Source organism: Protobothrops mucrosquamatus, unplaced genomic scaffold (genome assembly GCF_001527695.2).
Source record: "Protobothrops mucrosquamatus isolate PMUCROS unplaced genomic scaffold, P.Mucros_1.0 scaffold6, whole genome shotgun sequence".
NCBI classification, from domain to species: domain Eukaryota; kingdom Metazoa; phylum Chordata; class Lepidosauria; order Squamata; family Viperidae; genus Protobothrops; species Protobothrops mucrosquamatus.
In genome coordinates, this window is record NW_015386393.1 from 4,196,183 (window position 1) to 4,214,068 (window position 17,886).

Consider the following 17,886-nt stretch of genomic DNA (forward strand, 5'->3'; position numbering starts at 1 on the left):
ACCGCGGCTATCACGTCAGCTAGCTCAGGCAGGGCCGTTGACACATAGCAGGGGGCCAGGTATATTATCAACAAGCCCACTTGCACCCCTTGCCCCCACTTCACAAGAAGGGACTCAACACCGTCTATCTGAGGCACAGTGGTCTCCCTTGGACATAAATTCTCCCTTATAACGACCGCCACCCCCCCGCCCCTACCCCATATCCTGGGGTCCTGGGATTGTCATTTGCAACCTTTCTAGAGAGCATCTGACTAGCAAAGTCAATGGGGGAAGCCAGTTTTGCTAGATTCACTTAACTGTACTGATTCACTTAACAATCATGGCAAAAAAGATCATAAAATAGAGTATGGCTCACTTAACAACTGCCTTATTTAGCAATGGAAATTTTGAGCTCAGTTGTACTCATAAGCTGAGCGCTACTTGTAGAAAAATAAATGTATTGTTCAGGAAGAGTGAATTAAAAAGCAGACCAAACAAAAATGTACTAACATCTCTACTCAACAGTTTATGGTACACACACTATAATACTAAGGGAACATTTATTCTGGAAGTTATTAATTTGGTTCACAAAATGTGCTAACATTTAATGATTTATTAACTAGGCCATAATTTATTGCATCTGCGTGTACATTAGGCCACAAGCTGTGGTTTATAAGCCACAACATCTGGATTCACACATTATATTAAATCAAAACCAAACAAACCACATATAGCTCGCTCAGGACAGTTGTGAAGCCTGCATATATTCATAACGCTGGACTCACAGATTATCTGAAGTACGCCATGTTGACATCATGAGCATCCTGACCTCCATGGACAGATGATGCAAATAGCGTAATTTGCACCAGTCATATTGTGCAGATGATATAATTCACATCATTTACAGGATAACATCATGACACATATAATGTTACTTGCTCTCTCTAGTGCCCTAAAGCAAAAGGAGTGGGATACTGAAGTTAAGTGTTTTTCAAACTTGGCAACCTTAAAATGTGTAGATTTCAGCTGGCTGAGGAATTCTGGGACTTAAATCCATTCATTTTAAAGTTGCCAAGTTTGAAAAACACTGCTTTGAACATTCTTACTAGTCATGCTTTAAAGAGCACACTCCTAAGAGGCTAATCGTGAGATCAAATCAAGACCAAGCTAAGTTCCTGATCAGAACATCCCCTCACTGACCTTTGACCCTGGAGATGAGGGTCCCGGCTGCTGTCAAGGTCTCCAAGGTGTTGAGCAGCGGGTATTTGTTAATGACTTGCCGAAGAATTCTTAAGGCTTCTCCAAGACATTCGTGGGCAAGTGACCTTCGAGATTCTAGGCCATCTGCAAAAAGAAAAAAAAAAATAAGAGAAGACACAGGGCTTTGATAATACAACTGACTGACTGCGAGACCAACTGTAATAATAAAATAACTGTCGATATAAAAGGCAAAAAATTCTGGATAGTGGATGTTACAGAACCTTGGGGGAACAGAATAAAAGAGAAAGAACTGGAGAAAATCACAAAATACAAAGACCTACCAATAGAAGCAGAACAACTATGGCAAAAGAAAGCAAAGTTAGTACCAATAATCATAGGTGCCTTGGCTGCAATCCCAAAAATCTGGAGCACCCCTTGAACACCACTGGCATTGACAAAATCTCCATCAGTCAGTTGCAAAAGGCAGCTTTACTTGGAACAGCTGACATCCTGCAATAGTACCTTTAACTCCATCAAACAAATATCTGTCTATCCCAGGTCCTTGGGAAGGACACTATAGGTCAGGCATGTCAAACTGCTGGCCTGTGGACTGGATGCGTCATGCCGAAACTGCGCCCACCCCATTACCGGCAATGGGGGAAAAGTCCCGATATGTCGTGCAACGTCACGTGACATCGCGAGTTTGACATGCCTGCCTATAGGTAGACAAAAATACCAAACCCTCAGCCCCTGCTTTTTGGAGTTCCTCAGAGCATCATTCTCTATTTACTACACAAGTGCCACTGGATGAATTTATCTTTCAGCATGAGATTAAGTACCATCAATATCCTGATGATACTCAACTGTTCATCTCTGTCCCTGGCTGGCCCAGGAATGCTGTTTCAATGCTCTATCATTGTCTGAAAACTGGGATGGTTCTGGATGGGGAAGAATAGATTTCAACTCAACCTGAGCAAGATTGTCTGAATGTCTGGGCCCCTTAAGATACAGATCCAGAGAATTTCCAACTTTGGTTCTGATTGGGGCTGCATTACCCCACCTGTGAATCACAACTCTTCTTGAACAGCAGGGGGCAGCGGTGTCCAGGAGGGCCTTTGCAGAACTCCATCTTGTATGCCAGTTGCACCTGTTTCTGAATTGAGAGTCCTCTAAATCAGGGCTTTTCAACCTTTTCACCCATTGTACCACTTTCAGGATACGGCAACATCCGAGTACCACCAGTCGCCTAGCAAGGTGTCAAAAACTTGAGGACCAAAAAAAAAAAAAAAAGGAAAAAAGTGATAAAGTACAGGTAGTCCTCGACTTACAACAGTTCGCTTAGTGACTGTTCGAAGTTACAATGGCACTGAAAAAAGTGTCCCCCAAGGCACAGCCGAGCAAGACACCTGCCTGCCTGCCCGCCCGGCGGCGCTTTTCCTCCTATCCATGGTTTTCATTGTTGTGAGCATTTCTGTTGAGGATTGGCAGCGGGGGTGGGGTGGGGGGATGTTTGGTTTTTATTCCCCCCGTCTGCTGGGTGGTTGCAGCAGGTTTTGGTCACTTCACATGACCCTGGGACACTGTGACCGTCATAAATATGAAGCAGTTGCCAAGCATCTGAATGTAAATCACAAGACCCTGGAGATGCTGCAACATTCCAGCTGATCGGTGCTTCTTCTGGGCTCAGCAGAAGCACCAGGATCAGCGCTGAGGTCCAACTGGAGCCTGGTGCTGATCCTGGCGCTTCCGCTGAGCCCTGACAGCCCTGCAGCTCCAGCTATCTCTCGCTCAGGCTTGTGCGGTGCTGCCACCGGTTCAGCTCATTCCCCTCCCCCGCTACCACTTTTCTAGGATGTTCACGTACCACCTGCCAGTGCCAATGTACCACAGGTGGTACCCGTACCACTGGTTGAAAAGCCCTGCTCTAAATAGTCACTCCTGCCTTGTTTATCTCCCAGTTGGATTTCTACAAAGTACTGTACATGGGGCTACTCTTGAAGACCATCTGAAAGCTGCAAGCAGTGCAGATAATAATGGCCTTGGCTGCACCTTGGTAATCCCTTTTAACACTCTTAGTGGTTCTTGGTAGCCTTCTAGATGTAATTCTTTTTTTTAAAAAAAGAATTTGAATCATCATCATCATCATCATCATCATCATAATCTCCCAATGAGGCACTACTTTGACGTGGTTGTGGGGCTTGTGTACTCTGAGGAAGATGAGAGCTATGCATCTTTTCCGAGACATTGGTTATTAATGCCGGTAATCCTCAACTTGCAACCACAATTGAGCCCAAAACCTCTGCTGCTAAGCGAAACATTTTTAACTGAATTTTGCCCCATTTTACAACCTTTCTTGTCACAGTTGTTAAGTGAATCACTACAGTTGTTGAGTTAGTAACACGGTTGTTAAGTGAATCTGGCTTCCCCATTGTCTTTGCTTGTAAGAAGATTGCAAAAGGTGATCACATGACCTCGGGATACAGCAACCGTCATAAATATGAATCAGTTGCCAAGCATCTGAATTTTGATCATGTGACCATGGAGATGCTGCAACAGTCGTAAGTCTGAAAAATGGTCATAAGTCACTTTTTTTAGTGCCGTTGTAACTTTGAATGGTTACTAAATGAACTGTTGTAAGTCGAGGACTACCTGTATCTCAGTCCATCTTTTAAAGGACTCTTTGAGACAAAATAAAGTTACAGGAAGGAAGGTGCTGGTGTTTGAAAATGATAGTAACTTTGATTAAGGCATACTGTACACCCTGTCGGTTTTATATATCTCCTGATAGGATGGAAATTTGGACAATTGACACCAGGGACTTTGGACAATTGCATCCCTGCTCTTAAGTTTGTTCAGCCCAGACCTAGTGCAACATATGAATCCAGCACATTTCTTGTGCCAGAAAAAGTGCAGGTGGCCCTGTTGACAAATGATAACATGTCCACGGAAGTAACGAGAGCAACTCAGCGCCACAAAAGATCATGAAAGCTTCCCAGAATTCTTCTTCAAGGAGGTGGCAAATAAACCAGTAGTGACAGGGATAGAGAAGTAAAAATGAAAAATGTTCCCTTTTTAATTTTATCAGCCCTCATCAAGGACAGTTGCCAGAAGGTTCTGGAAGTAGAACTCCACACATTTGGAGGGCATGTCCAGGTTGGGAGATGTTGAGTTAAGCAGCCTTAGAAATCTCAGTTCCAAATAAGAAATAAGTACAGGTAGTCCTCGACTTACAATCATTCGTTTAGTGACTGCTTGAAGCGACAACAGCACTGAGAAAACAGCACTGATGACTTACAATCCATCCTTCCACTTATGACTATCACAGCTTTTTCCGAAGGTCAGAGGATCAAAATTCGGGCACATATTTACAAAGGCCGTAATGTCCTAAGCAGTGTTTCTCAACCTTGGCAACTTGAAGAGGTATGGACTTCAATTCCCAGAATTCCCCAGCCAGAATTCCCCAGCACAGCTGGCTGGGGAATTCTGGGAGTTGAAGTCCATACGTCTTCAAGTTGCCAAGGTTGAGAAACACTGTCCTAAAGTCATGTGATCGCCATTAGCAACATTCCTAGCCAGCTTCCAACGATCAAAGTCAGATGGCGGAAGCTGGATTGACTTAATGACCACATGTTTCACTTCACAACTACAGTGATCCGTTTTACAAAAAAAAAGTCATAAAATCAGGCATCACTCACTTAGCAACCACCTTGCTTTGTAACAGAAATTCTGGTCCCAATTGTTATCATAAGTTGAGGACTGCCCATACTTTGTTCTGTGTCCACCCAATATTTTGGACTGAACCTCCCACAATATCCTGATGGTGGCCTTACAGGCTGAGGTGGGTGAGAATTGTAAGATCTTCCTTCCTTCCTTCCTTCCTTCCTTCCTTCCTTCCTTCCTTCCTTCCTTCCTTCCTTCCTTCCTTCCTTCCTTCCTCCCTCCCTCCCTCCCTCCCTCTCTTCCTTCCTTCTTTCCTCTCCCTCTATTCTACCACCTCGATTTCTCTCCTCTCCTCTCCTCCCCTCATTATAAGAAACAAAACATATTTCTAAAAATGCAATTTTAAAAAAGTGCTCTAGGGATGATAGGGTAAAGAGGGGAGGGTTTTACAATACACCCTGCTTCTGCTTTAAACTTGCAAAAGCATTTTGCACTCTTCCATCCATACAACTTTGAGGAAGTATATGTTTGAGTTGAATGCAAAGAGGGTGGTCTGAAGCACCCAAAACTGGGTAATTGAATATTAGACTAAGGCCTACAGCTGGTTTGCGCAATACAGTTGGCTATGGTTAATTTAATCCACGATTATTAACCTAATCCATGGCTCTGCTCCTTGCCACTCCCTTCTCTTTGCTAGTGTTTGGCTATCGTTTCAGTCTAGACTTTGTCTCCACAAAGTCTAAGGAGAGAAGCACAGAATAACCCAAGCCTGGTGCACCCCTGGAAGATTTATCAGGGCGCTGCCAGCTGTCACAGCATCCTGTAAACAGGAAAAGCAGACAAATGAAAAGGCAGAAAAGGCAGGAAATGGCATTTTCCCATCCTTCTGCCTTCTTTGACATGTCAACCAATTTGGGAGCATGGCTAAGCAAACCATTGTGAAATCAGCTGATGTCATCCATCATAAAGGCTTTTCTCGTGAAACAATATTCCCAGGTCTTCCACCCCAATATGAAAGGCAGAATTTTTATAAGGTAGAAGCTCTGCACTCAATGAATTAGACTGCTTGTAAAAGCAGTACGTAAAGTCTTGTGGTGTACTACAAGTGCCTTAGAAATAGTTTAGGCAAGGGGCAAACTTTTCGAACGTCCCTTGCAAAGTAGGGATCATTACAGAACATCAGCCAAGTTATTGCAATTATTATAGATAAGTCTATGGAACTACTGTATATCCTTGTGCACCCTTGTTTAAACTCTCCATTTTGTACAGAATATGATGCATCAATAAAATTTTCTACAATTTCAGTCTCTCCACTCTCTCTCTCCACTCCATTAATTTCTCATCCCACTATTGAAGAAACACTACAGCCCCTCCAACCTTTGTGTAATCTAAGCATATCAGTGTATCACAATTTTTTTAACCTATGTTTGCACAATGCCCTTATATTTAATCATAGTTTACTAAGCGGTTCTCAAACTTTTTGGTCTCAGGACCACTTTATGTTCTTAAAAATGATTGAGAATCTCAAAGAGCTTTGGTTTATGTAAGTATGGTTATTTTTTTTACAGTGTTTAATCATTGTAGACTAGGTTTTCCCAACCTGCCCCCTGCATGAGAGCCAGTGTTGTCGAGTGGTTAAGGCAACAGGCTAGAAGCCAGGAGATTGTGAGTTCTAGTCCTGCCTTAGGCATGAAAGATGGCTAGATGACAACTAGCCCAACTCACTTCACACAGTTGATGTTATAGGGAAAATAGGAAAGAGTATTTAGGTATACCCGCTGCCTTGAGTTATTTATAAAAATAATAAAGGCAGGATACAAATACATAAAAATATAGGGACTTTCTGTTACCATTGCTGGAAATTCTGGGAGTGAAATGCCAAATCTGGAAGACACCAATTTGGACAAGGCTGTTGGGTGCATTGGCAACAAAATGTACGTGTTGGGAGGAAGCAAAGTACAAATTAACTAAAAGTTATAGCAGCAGCTCTCAGACCCTCATGGAGTGTCAAGTCATGAGCTTGGTCCCTAACTCATGGTATTTTTTTACACGCGCGTGCAATATTACTCACCCTCCTGCAATACAACATCCTTCAGCTTCTCCAGGCGCTCTGCAAAACAAGCCACGTCAGCAAGCAGTTGTGAAATATCCTCTGGTTCTGTTAGGCTCCCTTCGCTGATTTCATTGGGACTATAGGTACTGTGGGGCTTGTGAGGTTTGGCAAGACCTCTGGGAATAGCAGGGGACAGAGGGAATCCTGCTGCACTGGCATGGCGGCTGAGACTTGTGGGTCGCTTCAGAGTAGCTGCGCTGGCTGATGAAGAAAAATCCACCAGGCTGGAAGTCGATGCATCCAGGCCATCTCGGCGTGGAAGCTCCTGGGAGAAGAATCAAAACCATTTTGATTATTGAGAGAGTTAAAGTGGTATAAGTGAAGGCGTGGCAGAACCTAGGGGTGGAGTCAAAAGAGGAATCAACCTAGAATCCCTACGTAGCCACAACCTCCCTTGAATTCCATGGACTCTTATCTAACTCCAGGCAGGAGCTATTAGTTGCAAAAACGTCTGTGCAGAGGCGTAACTAGCAATACATCAGTTTAATTGGATCTTCATGTGTGGTCCTGGTCTTTCATACCTGACATATCATTAAGGATTGCATCAAGGTTCTCTTTGAAAATGCAACCAAGCAGGGATTGCAAATATGTATTTGGTACATGCATTTTATTGATGTGGAAGGCTATATGTGTACATACCAATAAAGCAACAAAGGCAATCATTATGCAACTATACCAGAGTTACATCATGACTTATTTTATTCCAAATTTACAGGTAGTTTTTGACTTACAACTCCAACTGAGCCCAAAATTCCTGTTGCTAAGTGAGGCAGTTGTTAAGTAAGTTGCGCCTCATTTTATGACCTTTTCGCTATAGTTGTTAAGCAAATCGCTGCAGTTCTTCAGTGAATTATGGAGTCTTTAAATGAATATGGTTTCCCCCATTGACTTTGCTTGTCAGAAGCTGGCTGGGGAGGTCACAAAAAGCAATAGCAATAGCACTTAGATTTATATACCGCTTCATAGTGCTTTACAGAACTCTCTTAAGCCAGGGGTATCAAACTCAATTTCATTGAGGGCCGCATCAGCATTGCGGTTGCCCTCAGGGGGTGCCGGGTGGGTGTGGCCAGGGTGGGTGCGGTCTATTGGGTGGGCATGGATGGAGTGGGTGTGGCCTACTGGGTGGGTGTGGCCAGCTCTACATCGTTCACGTCAAGGGTGCCTGTGGGGGCCTGGGCAGGAGTGGGACAGATCTGAGGGTCTCTGGCAGAAGGGGGTGGGACCGGGGCAAGTGCCAAGGCATGGTCCACCGGGGCAAGTGCCAAAATGGCCACCACAAAATTGTACATTGGCTCCCGGCTGGCCTGGGCCAGGGCCAAGGCAGAGGGGGCTGTTCCCTCACTGTTTCCAGGATGGCTTCGCGGGCCACATGAAACTACTTCGCGGGCCGCATCCAGCCCCCGGGCCTTGTGTTTGACATGTCTGCTCTAAGCAGTTTACAAAGTCAGCATATTGCCCCCCCCAACAATCTGGTCCTCATTTTACCGACCTCGGAAGGATGGAAGGCTGAGTCAAACTTCAGCCGGTGAGAATCAAACTGCTGGCAGTCGGCAGAATTAGCCTGCAATACTGCATTCTAACCACTGCGCCACCACGGCTCAAATGGTAATCACATGACCCCAGGACAGTGCAAATATCATAAATATATGCCGGCTGCCAAGTGTCTAAATTTTGATCTCGTGGCCATAGGGATGCTGCAATGGTCATATGTGCGAAAAACGGCCATAAGTCCCTTTTTTCAATGCTGTTGTAACTTCAAATGGTCACTAAATGAATGGTTGTAAGTTGAGGACTGGCTATATTAGCATGAGGAAAAGAGGAAGGAGGGAAGTAAACCAAAGGAATGGATCACTGCAACAAACAATTAACTCCCAGTACTGCAGATAGAATTAGTACTCAACATGGCAGGTGTGCTAAGCACCTCCTCCATAAATGGGAAAAGCTCTCTCCTTTGAAATGTAGCTGCAGTGCTTCAAAGCAGACCGTGTGGCATATTGTGGAACAGTGCCCTTTGAGCACATATTAGGGCAGTGATGGCGAACCTTTTAGAAACCGAGTGCCCAAACTGCAACCCAAAACCCACTTATGTATCGTCGGATGCCAGGTGGGCGTGGTCCATTGGGTGGGTGTGGCCCATTGGGTGGGCATGGCTACAGTGGTAACGACAGACTGGGGTGGGACTAAAAAGTTCAATTAATCCCAACTTTGCGAGATCTTTTTTTTCCCCGCGAGAAGTTGAAATTGATTGATTGAACCTTTTTTTTTTGCACACGACGGCGGAGGCCTAAAGCGAAAAGATTTTATAAAACCCAGCTGAAGGCCTAGGACTGAGGTGATGGCACATGTGCCCACAGAGAGGGCTCTGTGTGCCACCTGTGGCACACGTGCCATAGGTTCGCCACCACGGTATTAAGGAAATCCCCAGAGACTTTCCATATGCAACTCCATCATGTATTGACTATATATATAGTTTATGTACATATGTACATAAGGTCAGGCTGATAGGTCTGTAATTTCCTGGGTCCATTTTTTTTTCCTTTTTTGAAGATGGGAACTACATTAGCTCTTTTCCAGTCCTCCGGTAGTTCCCCAGTGCTCCAGGATCTTTGAAAAATGTAGTTCAATGGTTCTGAGATCACATTTGCCAGTTCCTTGAGAACCCTGGGGTATAATCCATCTGGTCCTGGTGATTTGAACTCATCTAGGCTGGACAGGTGCTCACTTACCGTTTTCTTGCCTATCTTAACTTGCGTTTCTATTCTGTTTTTTATGGCACTATTTTTGGTAGGTTGGTCTGTTTTTTCCCTTTGTATAAAGACAGATGCAAAAAACCAGTTAAATAGTTCTGCTTTCTCCCTGTTGCTTGTCACCTTCTTGCCATTTCCCCCCACTAATGGACCAATCATTTCCTTCACTTTTTTCTTGTTTATTTAGTTGTGTGAACTCATCCCAAATGCTGTATCAATTGAAATCCCAGCATTCAGCCCAAGACTTCTGTTTTGATGTACCAGAATAAGGAAGAAATTTTTAGTTGGCCTTCCTGGAAACCTTTGGTTTGCATTTCACCTTTAACATGAAACAATGCTTCATTCGTTAAGCAATTTGTGGGTTTTCATGACATGCAGAACCATTAAATAATCACTTGGACTAGATATGCACAACAGCCTTTTCTAAAAGTAATTGGCAAGTTTGTGGTCCAGGGTATTGTGCAAATCCGGACTTTGTATACATGAACAGAATACTGTTATTACTGTATTCTAAATTATTTTGTTTTGTTTAAAGGCAGGGGGCTTTGATGATGCATAGGACATTATAGTCACATGGGCAAACATGACATCAGTGTTTCTCAACATTAGCCACATTAAGATGGGTGGACTTCAACTCCCAGAAATCCCTAGACAGCTGGGTGAAGATGGGTGGACTTCTGCCTTAAGCAGGGGGATGTGGACTAGAAGATCTTCAAGGTCCCTTCCAGCACTACATTCTATGTTTCTATGTTTTTTTAAGATTAGGGAGGGGGCTATAATGACTAGGGAGAGAAAGAATAGGGGCAGGAGGGGGATCAGCAGCACAGAGAGACAATGTCATACCAGTATTGTGCTGTTTTCGGCCACTCAGAAATGGGTGGAGAACTCAGCTACAATTGCTCAAGCGTGTTGCAGTGAGTAAACAGCAGACACGGGCATTTTCGTCACCAACTGAGAAACCACACACCCTTCCCCCTCCACTCCTTCTGCTATAAAATCACTGCCTGTGATGGGCTTCACACTTTGGACCATGTGACACAATTTGCTTCATCAACGTTTTATGGAATAAGCTGCCAGTGATTGGGTCGGCCCAAATGCAAAACATTGATGTCGCTCTCAGTGGCGACATTTAACAAATAAACAAACCATTAACCACTGACCCACCGATGCTAACGTCATACAACTGCAAAGCCCAAAGGAAATAAGCCATGGTGTGACTTTGCATAACAGTGAAAAATGAACATTTTATCAAATGCACTGTCAAGATGTGTCCAAATCCACCTTGCTATGTTGCTGAAACTTTCCATCACTTGATTATAGTATAACTTTAAGAACTGGTGTCAGGTCTGTTTTCTCCTCTTCTCTTTTCCCACTTCTTATTTTTGCATTTTTCTTTTCAGACTTAAACATTTATTTAATACAGGGGTGTCCAACCTTGGCAACTTTAAGACCTGTGGACTTCAACTCCCAGAATTCCCCAGCCAGCCAGAATTCTGGGAGTTGAAGTCGACAAGTCTAAAAAATTACTAAGGTTAGACACCCTGATTTAATGTAACGATATGCTGTCATAAACTACACAGATTCTTGGCAGCTTGCATTCATAAATCTATAAAATGCAAACTATAGTGATACAAAACCAAATTAGCCAAAACAAGAATGAATAATAAATGAGACAATCACTCCTCAGTCCTCCCATGCCTTTGGGAACATTTTTCATATTTGGAATGCCTATAATGAGGGCGCTAATTTGGGTCTTGAGAGGGAATCAATTCCAAAATGGAGGAGCCTGGAGCCATAACAGAAAAGTAGCGCCTCCAAGTCCCTGCCCAAATTCACCTTACAAAACCAGAAGATTACCACAATGTTTTGTCCGGTTGTGTAACGGTGTATGGAAAAGACCTTGGGAGACTGGGTAGAGACACTGCCAAGGGAATAGTTAGATAAGAGACAGCGTAGCCCACAACTGGATAGTGGGTGGAGGAAGAGGCTCAGAAGAAACCTCCCTAGTTTCTCAGGCTATAGGAAATGGGAGTTGGGAGTGAGGAAGAGAGATTGTACTTTCAGACTAGCAAGATTCTGTCAATACAGGTAGTCCTCTACTTACAATAGTTCATTTAGTGACCATTCTAAGTTAAAACAGCACTGAAAAAAGGGACTTATGACCATTTTTCACACTAACAACCGTTGCAGCATCCCCGTGGTCACATGATGAACATTCAGAAGCTTGGCAACAGACTCGCATTTACGGGGGTTGCCAGGTCATGTGATCACCTTTTGTGACCTTCTGATAAAGTCAATGGGGAAGCCAGATTCGCTTAACAACTAGGTTACTAAGTTAACAGCTGCAATGATTCACTTAACAACTATGGCAAGAAAGGTCATGACATGCGGCAAAACTCACTTAACAAGTTATGTTTCGCTTAACAACATAAATTTTGGGCTCATTTGTGGTCATAAGTCAAGGACTAACTGTATAGTTTTACAATAAAATGGAATTAACTCGTCCATTTGTGATTCTTAGCTGGTTTAGCCTGCAAGGCTCACTGGTTGCTTTTATATATGGAAAACAGGGTCTCTGCAGGCATTCAGAAAAGTCAAGAAAAAGGCTGCACCCCTTTCTGTGTGCCCCACAATTGCAATATCCTAGCCACCATCCTGACTTTTGTAACCCACCCACAGATACCCTGAAGAAAGTGGCTCTGATGATACCTAAAAACCAAGCCATATAGATCAGACATGTCAAACACAAGGCCCGGGGCCCAGATGTGGCCCGCGAAGTGGTTTCATGTGGCCCACGAAGCCATCCTGGAAACAGTGAGGGAACGGCCCCCGCTGCCTTGGCCCTGGCCCAGGCCAGCCGGGAGCCAATGTACAATTTTGTGGTGGCCATTTTGGCACTTGCCCCGGTGGACCATGCCTTGGCACTTGCCCCGGTCCCACCCCCTTCTGCCAGAGACCCTCAGATCTATCCCACTCCTGCCCAGGCCCCCATAGGCACCCTTGACGCGAACGATGTAGAGCTGGCCACACCCACCCAGTAGGTCACACCCACTCCATCCATGCCCACCCAATAGACCGCACCCACCCTGGGCACACCCACCCGACCACCTGAGGGCAATTGCAATGCTGATGTGGCCTTCAATGAAATTGAGTTTGACGCCCCTGATATAGATTATAAATATATATCTTTAAAACTATATTATAGAGGTCCCCAACCTTTTGGGCACCAGGGACTGGTTGCGTGTAGAAAGGTTTTTCCACGGACCGGAGAATGCGTGGTTTTGTGTGCTGCCTGCATCCCACAGATGGGGCTTTGCTTGTTTGTGTGGACCGGTTGTGGGCATGCCGTGGCCCGGTACCGGTCCACGGACCGACGATTGGGGACCCCTGGATTAAGCTAATCATTAAAACTAACCACCGTCTTCACTGCAATGTGTTATAGGGTACTTCTTTTTTTATATTTGTAATGTGCTGCCATTTTGGCTAAGGATATTGAAACCTGTTTTTTTTCAGCACACTTTTGAGAGAGGGAGGAACTGAGCAAGATTCCTCCTGTGTAGTTTATGATTACATGGGTTTTTATTATTCATTAGCATAGGAATATTCTATTATGTAATATAGCACCATTTATTTGTCTGGTTATTTATTTATTTTTTTGCTATTTTAATCTTGCTTACACATAGTAGAATTGTAAGCCAGCCAGCTGATGACTGGAGCAACTAATGAAATGAAATGAAATCTAATGAAATGAAATGAAATACACATCCAGGTAAAAGCATTTCAAAGAAACCAAGTTAAATAGACTGCAATTTATTATTTACTTCCTGCTAACCAGGTTGAGACTGTATAAAAAAATTTATTCAGAGCCTCCATATGTATTGTATAGCACTGCAACTTCCATCATCCCCAGTCAGCACAGTAGTTGAGAATAATGGAAATTATAATCCAATACATGTGAAGACCACCGCATGCTGGAACCCATAAAAGCTTATACATATGAACAGGTGGTACAATTTCATCAGTGAGAATCATTCATTACAGTTGTGGATCAAAACTAAGCCACAACTTGTAAATAAACTACAGTTGGCTGCATTTGCATGCAGTAAATCACAAATGTAATTTATTATTGTGGTTATTATCCATTGCACCATTGTTTACAAATTACAATCACTTAGATTCACAATATACTGTAATAGAATGTGTGGATGATGTTGGGGGATGAGGAGAAGAGATGTTGCCATGGAAACAATCAGACAAGGGAGCCAGGAGCACCCATAGTTTAATGGTCAGGAAGAAACTTAGGAAGGACTCACCCTAACAGGTCAAGCAGTTAAAAGTGACAGCGATCTAGCCTCTACATCAGGGGTATCAAACTCGCAACATCGCCTGACGTATCGCGACTTTTTTCCCATTGCCGGCAATGGGGTGGGCATGGTTTTGCCATGACGCATCCGGCCCACGGGCCGGCACTTTGACACCCCTGCTCTAGATTTTTAGATTCTCTTAATGTAGCCTTTCAATAAAGTAGAATTAGTTCATCTTGTTGTGTTTTCTGTCTGATTTACTTGGGTAGGCTGATACATACATACAGAGAAAAACAAACTGCATAGAGCAGTATTTCCCAACCTAAGCAACTTTAAGATGTGTGGAATCAGCTGGGGAATTCTGGGAGTTGAAGTCCATCCATCTTAACATTGCTGAGGTTGGGAAAATGTGCTGTAAGGGTTTACTATAAGGTGTGAACCCAACTGGGGCCACCATGTTGGGGATGTGAATCCCCTGCTCTCCCATCCCATCTCAAGGGGGACATACTTCCCCAAACATTTGCTTCCATACAGTCCCTTTGCTTAAAGCTACCATATTTGGATTGCAAAAATCCAGTCTACTGACAGGCAGCAAAACTAAAAATATATATGCTGTTTTCTAATATTTTTGAGGATTTTTTATCTCTCTTAACAGCAAATCTTCTTAGGGAATACCACTTGGTATTTCTGCAAAAAGGTATATGCTTTCAGATATTCCCTCTTATGTCCAAAAGAGCTTAATTAAGGCTCACTTCAATGTACTTTTGGTACTGAACATGTTGCATGCCAAGATTGCCTCTGAGCATCTGCAGAATACCTCAATACCTTTACCTCCAAGCCCATCAAGTTCAAGTTTGCCTCCCACATTGGATGTCCTGTGATTGACCCGCATTTTTCAATTAACACCTGGGAGAGCAGCTGCTTAAACAAGCTAGCTGCTAGCTCTTCCTATTTATCCTGGCAAGCTGTGAGATAACAAACCTAGCTCTAACCTCAGTTAGGTCATTGTTTCCATCGTTTGTCGTAGCTGGCACCCAGTACCTGCTAGACACTTAATTCTAATTAATCTCCCACCTTCCTTTGCTGATGCCTACACTAAGCAATTCCTGGGCTGAAGGCAAAAAAAAAAAAAAAACCAGGATGAGGGACTACGAAAAGAAACGAAAACACCCCTTTTATGAGTCATGTCCATGAAGTACCGTAATTACCTGCCTCGCCACAGTCCAGAACAATGTTTTGCAACCTCAGCAACTTTAAGATGAGTGGACTTCAACTCCCAGAATTCCCTAGCTGACTGGGGAATTCTGGGAGTTAAAGTCTACTCATCTTAAAGCTGCTGAGGTTTGAGAAACACAAGTCAGACGTATCCTAGTGTGCTGAAGGAATTAACATCTAATATTGCAAATATAGGGACCATTTAATAACTTTTATGAATGGATATCTTTCCTAGTGTCCACCTTTTTTTTGATATTTGCCCTGCAACTGCACAAGCCGGTAACACTGAGACAAAGGCCTTTTGGACAATTTTCCAGCCCAAGCTGCTTCTAACCTTTTTAATGAAAATTGGAGGGACGAGCCTGGAGACAGGAAGCTCATTACAGGATTAATACTTTGTCTAAAGCATGTCCTTTCAATGTTTTTTTATTTCATTTGCTTGATTACTGCATCACATTTGAGAGGTCATGATGGGTCCTGTTCTTCATCAAATGCATAAATTAAACCTAAGGCACTTGTTAATCTACAAGAAAATATAATTTTTTAACTCAGCAAAATAGGGGAACGTTATATCTTGGAACAGAGGTCTCCAAACTTGGCAACTTTAAGACTTGTGGACTTCAACTCCCAGAATTCTCCAGCTAGCATGGCTGACTGAGGAATTCTGGGAGTTGAACTTGATAAGTCTTAAAATTGCCAATTCTGGGGACTCCTGTCTTAGAAAGATGCATTTTATCAAAACGGATGCTGATAGAGTGGCTTGACAGTGAGATGGATGGCATATAAATTTAGTAAATAAATTAATAGCTTTATTCCTTTGATATTCCTCTGATGTTGGCAGCCAATTAGTCTGCCAAAGATTCCCCCTTTCCTGTCTCCTCAAGAAATTCATTTATCTCCCACTCTCTCAGTATCTACAAAATCTGTACAGATACATCTCTTTCCTTATGTCTTAAACTGTTAGAGGATTTTAAAGGTTTTTTTCAAAACAATTCAGGATTAATTCCAATGCTTCATTTCTTACATTCCGTTTTGGTTTCAAAATTTTGTCAGTTGTCATAAATACTCACTAGGGTTTCATATTTTCTTGGGGGGGAAAAGGAAAACCTGAAAGGGGGAAAATCTAAAAGCAGTTCACAGGGATTAAAAAACTGTTGATGTTTATAACTTCGCTTTACAGAGGAAAATTCAGGAGTAAAATCAAGAAAATAAATCACTAAATAAAATAAATTTAAAGGACAGCTTTCTGTAATAAAGGATGTATCATCATTCTAGATATAAATCCAATAAATTAATAAGATTCCTCTGGTTTCAAGAGAGCCACCAAGAGTCCATGTGAGACCTTTAGGATTGGACTCCTATTGGAAGTTAGGCTGTCAGATATGGATTGTGACAACTCAAGCAACCTCTAGATGGCAACAAAGAGAAAGATAACCACCCCTTGGCTGACTTCTAGTGGTCATCTGGCTTTTTGCAGCCTAGATCTGTGGAGCAGGAATGTCAAGGATCAAATCCACCCAATGTCAGCATTGGAGCTGAACTATGCCGAGTCACCACACAGGATTCAGTTTTGCTTCCTCTTTGCCTTATACAGGACTTATGTAGGACTGCTTTGAAAAATCATCCTACCTTCAGCCAGGCACTAGCTCGAAAGGAGACAGAATCTAGAATTTTTCCTCCAGCTTTGGAACGCTTCTTCCGTAGTTCAGCAGAATACGGGCTGTATGCGGACTTACTGTTCATCTGCTTGCCAAGCATTCCTTCGATAGCAAAGCATCAGGAGGGGCCAAGTTAGCAAAACCTCACCCCCACCCACTTTTGCAAAGGAGGCAACACAGCGGTTTTGAAAACGCCGCTAAGTAGTATATTCCACAAAGCTGTTAAATTAAAAGAAAACATCTCCATCTCTGACACAGAAACTGCAGTTTTTTCTTGCCCATCTTAGTTCTGACAAACCTGCAGGAGGATTGTTTTTTAAAAATATAATAACAAAATGAATAGAAAAGAGAGAAAAAACCCGCCTACTACCAGTTTCCTTGCTCTAAAAAGGCGGAGAAAAAGAAACCACAAATTGTCTCAGAGTGTGTTAGATCTGACGACTTCCTCTTTTTCTGCACTGTACAAAAAAACAAATAAGCCAATATTGGCCTCAGAGCAATATTTTTCAACCTAGGCAACTTTGAGACGTGTGGACTGGGGAATTCTGAAAGTTGAAGTCCGCTAGTCTTAAAAGTCGCCAGGTTTGAAATCCACTGCATTAGAATCTGAACAAAGTACTCCCTTTGTGGGGTTCACTGAGTTCAGTTCTGAATAACTAGATTTCTGCATGAAATGTTAAATATGTCAACAGAATGGTGGTTCGGAAGGAAAAATAAAGTTTTTTATGCATTTACTGGTCACAAAAGAGGCATTCCTTCAGAAATCCACCTCTTTATTGCTTGCCTACTATAGAAGAATGGACGCTTAAAGTCTCAAACTTAGCAGAAATGGCCAAGATTTCTGCTTATTTGAAGGATCATTCACAAGAAAGATACACTTCGGTCTGGAGAAGATGGATAGATTATATTCAGAATAAATATGGGACTAGAAAGTTTCATTTGGCTTATGAGTAAATTTTAGATTACTATTATTATTAATAGTTTATTATAGTGGAATTTTTGTTAGGTTT

At 42.8% G+C, this 17,886-nt stretch overlaps 1 protein-coding gene across 1 annotated transcript in view; it reads right to left on the reverse strand.

Moving 5' to 3' along the window:
- Positions 1-17,886, reverse strand: part of ARHGAP45 (Rho GTPase activating protein 45) — a 59,659-nt gene that overhangs the window by 36,070 nt on the left and 5,703 nt on the right. The window contains exons 2-3 of the mRNA XM_029282979.1: positions 6,911-7,217; positions 1,180-1,323 (exon numbers count right to left, since the gene is read on the reverse strand). Coding sequence (XP_029138812.1) covers positions 1,180-1,323; positions 6,911-7,217 — 451 coding nt within the window. The remainder of the gene's footprint in view (positions 1-1,179; positions 1,324-6,910; positions 7,218-17,886) is intronic.